This window comes from Octodon degus, unplaced genomic scaffold (assembly GCF_000260255.1).
Source record: "Octodon degus isolate 3935 unplaced genomic scaffold, OctDeg1.0 scaffold00023, whole genome shotgun sequence".
In the NCBI taxonomy this organism is placed as follows: Eukaryota; Metazoa; Chordata; class Mammalia; order Rodentia; family Octodontidae; genus Octodon; species Octodon degus.
Window position 1 is genome coordinate 4,995,852 of NW_004524599.1, and position 3,723 is coordinate 4,999,574.

General features: G+C 50.0%; 1 protein-coding gene across 1 annotated transcript; it reads left to right on the forward strand.

Annotated features, from left to right (window-relative positions):
* The first annotated feature begins 2,868 nt into the window (after positions 1-2,868).
* Positions 2,869-3,306, forward strand: LOC101561610 (ribonuclease P protein subunit p14-like). Its single transcript, XM_004628348.2, has one exon. The coding sequence runs from the start codon at positions 2,897-2,899 to the stop codon at positions 3,269-3,271; it is 375 nt and encodes a 124-aa protein (XP_004628405.1). The 5' UTR covers positions 2,869-2,896; the 3' UTR covers positions 3,272-3,306.
* Positions 3,307-3,723: the final 417 nt, after the last annotated feature.

Sequence of the window (3,723 nt, forward strand, 5' to 3'; positions counted from 1 at the left end):
AAAATAAAAAAAATAAAATAAAAAAAATAAAAGAAGACATTCTTCTAGAAACAAGGTTCCTTCTGGAATGGAAACCTCTGGTGTTCCACGACAAAGCACCCCATGCCCACGGAACCTGGCATCTCCCCAGGAGATAGCAGCCGTGGGATGCAGAGGCATTCAGTAGCCCCACAAGCATGGGCAGCAGAGTCTGCATCTTCCTTCACAGACCTCCAGGAGGCAGAGAGCTAGGCCAGCAAGCGGCTGGACTGCATGGGTGCTGGTGAGGGCCTGGCCTCTCGTTTCAGAGCTGCAGGTCTCCTCTGCTTGGGTGCTGATGCATCCTCCTCGGTTGTGTGTGCTGCTGAGGCTTGGGGAGCTCCACAGGAAGCCCGGAGTGCTGCGCCCAGAACGGACCTGGGTCACTGCCCCTCAGCGAGGGCCTGCCGGTGCTTTCCGCCCAACCTGCACGCTCACTTTGGGGAGAAGGCGCCACTGCTCTACAGCCCCTATCCCTCACCACAAACACAAATCCTGTTTACTGCTTGCTTCTCTTTCACATTCGGGGGTGAGTGTGGTGCGTGCCAGGGGGCGCTGTAACAGCCGGTGTCTGCAACCTCAGCAAGGTTGTGAACCTCGGTGGTGATCAAGTGTGGGGAGAGAAGACAAACACAAGAACCAAGATACTCAGCCCTGTGCGCTTAGATTTTTCTTTTTCTGTTTTACGTTTGTGTCAGGTGCTTTCTTTGCAGGTAACAAAACAAGCAGTTTATACCTAATAACCTTTTTATTTCTTAAGTCTAAAAGTAGGTGCAATCAGGATTGGATTGCCAGTTCAGTGATGCCTTCAAGAAAAAAGACTTTTCAGCTTTCCACTGACAGCTTTCAGCTGCAGGCTGTCCTCCTGCTCTGTTGGTTATCGATCACAAGAGGGCTACCACAGCCCCAGGCATCACATCTGCACAGGACGGGTGGGTGGGGGGTACCTAAAGGCCGTCCTGGAAGGAATCCTGTCCTATCTCCTGGGCCAACGTTGAGTTACACAGACTGGGTGCAAAGGGAGCAATTAGCACTCTGAGCTCTTCTAATAGGAGGTGAGCCAGCCTGAAGGAGGCTAGAAATTATTGTTGGGTTGGCATCCAGTGGTGGTGGTCACAGTGTTCATGAAGATTTAAAAATAAAACAGGCTGTACGCTACAGAGAACCGCACGATTAAGCTACTGTCCCTTAGCAGCTAGAAACACATCAGTAGGTGTCATTTACTTCCGGTATTAAGTGGATAATTTTCTCTTACTGTTGCCTTGACTCACCAGCCAAACTTTCAGTTACCTTTTTTTGTTAGTGTCGTGATTTTCTGGCACCCCACCACAGCCCTGGATTAGCTTGGATACTTGAGGGTAGGGAGTGCGCGTACACCGTGGGTATTGCTCCGAACTCCACACGCAGAGCTCACTCTCCCGGGCTTTGTCCAAGTGCGTTAGCCAGAAAGTACCATAACCGGGGTTCAGCTCCGTCTTGTTCAACAGAGCAGGAGGACAGCACCCGCCTGAGCTGGCCTCGGGGGCTGCAGGCTGCCTGAACCCCTGCACCTGGCCCTCCTCGCGGCCAGGGGGCCCCTATGGGAATTCCTCAGCTCACGGGGTGTGAGCATTATACCATCCCAAGAAAAGTGTCCCAGAAAACAATCTACACAGGGTTGGTGGTTTTTAGGAATAATTGTGGCTCAGCTAGTACCTTCGGGTTCATTTCAGCGGCAGAGACCTGGAGCCCACTGTGTTGTGTCGAGCAGTGTGACCTTTCCTGGATGCTAAGATTGCACGTGCGGTGTCTTCACACCCTCAGAGCAGGGGTGCCAGGGGAAGCTGTGACGCATGCGCAGTGGAAGGCAAGGGCCGGCACTTACAAACACAAAAATGCCCTTGCGTGAAGCCTGGTCGGTTTTTTCCTGAGTTTTCCCTGTCAATATATCTATGTCGTTCTGAATTGTGAGCACCAGTCAGTGCTAGCAGACAGGCAACTGAAAATCCCCAGTGTTTAGGACTCTTAGAGGAAAAGTTTTGGATTAAGAAATACGTATCTACTGACTTTCCTGCATGCTAATAAAACCATTGTTTTGTTTCAGCAGTGTGATACTGTGTCATGGTTGCAAAACACCCGTCTTCACAGGCAGATAATTTGACAACCACTAATAGGATGAGTCAGGAGCCCTGGGTGTAGCTCCCAGCTTCACCATTTGTTGCAGTCTTCAGAAAGCCACGGAGCTTTGCCAAGATTCTGTCTTAGTCATCTCTGGGTGCTATTACAGAATACTGTGGGCAGGGCAGCTTGAACAGCAACATTCACTTCTCACAGTCCTGGAGGCTGAGGTCAAGGCACTCATAGCGCTGCTGTCTGATAAAGAACAGCTTCCTGGTTTCCAGATCGCTGTGTGCTTGTGTGTCCTCCCCTGGGGCTGGGGTAGGGAAGTGAGAAGGTTCAGATTCTCCTGTCTGTCCTGCCAAGGGCACTAACTTAATCCTGAGGGGGTCCACCCTCACAAGCTAATCACCTCCTGAATACCCACTTCCTAATACCATAACATTGGGGGTTAGCACTTAAACAGAAGAATTTGGGGGGCCACAAGCATCCAGTTGATCACATTTCTAAATTAGTGAAGACAATGATAGTGAGAATACTTATGTAACACTTATTTGCTGCATCCCTGGCACAGTTCTGAAGTCTGCATATGCTCTTCTAATCTTCAGAAAACTATGAAATAAATTCCGTAATGATCTCTACAGAGAAGGGCATCGAGGCATTAGAAAATAGAACTTTGCGAGCACGTTCTAGGGTTGGTCGCAGACACTGGCTGTGGGGACAGCACGAGTGCAGGGCGCTTCCTGCGCCAGGAGCGAGGTGTTGATCAGCTGTGGAAAAGATGCCAGCATCAGCTGCCACATATGAAAGAGTAGTGTGCAAAAATTCTTCAGAGTACCACTACATGAAAGTCTGCCTAGAATTTCAAGATCAAGGCATTGGGCTAAGCGCTGCAGTGTTCAAACGGCTACTTATTTCTGCTCTGAAGGACCTGTTCGGGGAGGTTGGTGCTGCCTTACCCCTGGATGTCCTGACCTATGAAGAAAAGACCTCATCAGCCATCTTGAGAGTGTGTAGCCGTGGTATGGTCAAATTGTGGAGCTCCTTGACCCTGCTAGGATCCTACGAGGGCAAAAAGTGTGCTTTCAGAGTGACCCAGGTTTCTCTCTTTCTCCTTGCATTATCTGGTAATAGTAGGGATCTAGTACTGGATTGAATAGTCTTCAATTTCAGAAACTTTTCCACTGCTCCAGGAAGTACTTTCTGGTATGGAAAGAGCAGCAGGCTTAAAGACCCCACGGATGCAATTTGAAGATGTTGAAGGTGCTCCCAGTGAGGCCCAGCCAGCAGCTTTGGTGGGGGCGACTGGAGAGGATGTTCTGCATGAGCTCACCAGCACCGAACACACAGCGCTCGGAGCACGCGCCTGTGAGAGTTGGAGACCGGGCGCAGCTCAGCAGGGCCTTCACGCAGAGCGACATGGCTGCCTTCTCAGAGCTGACTGGCGATATCAATTCCTTGCATTTAAGTGAAGATTTTGCAAAACACACCAAGTTTGGAAAGATAGTTGTACATGGAGTTTTGATCAGTGGACTGATCTCTGCTCTCTTGGGTACTAAAATGCCAGGGCCAGGTTGCATGTTTCTTTCTCAGGAAATTAACTTTCCG

What these genes read in the sequence shown, in the direction of transcription:
- LOC101561610 (XM_004628348.2), top strand. Translation starts at nt 2,897, where the DNA reads ATGCCAGCATCAGCTGCCACATATGAAAGAGTAGTGTGCAAAAATTCT.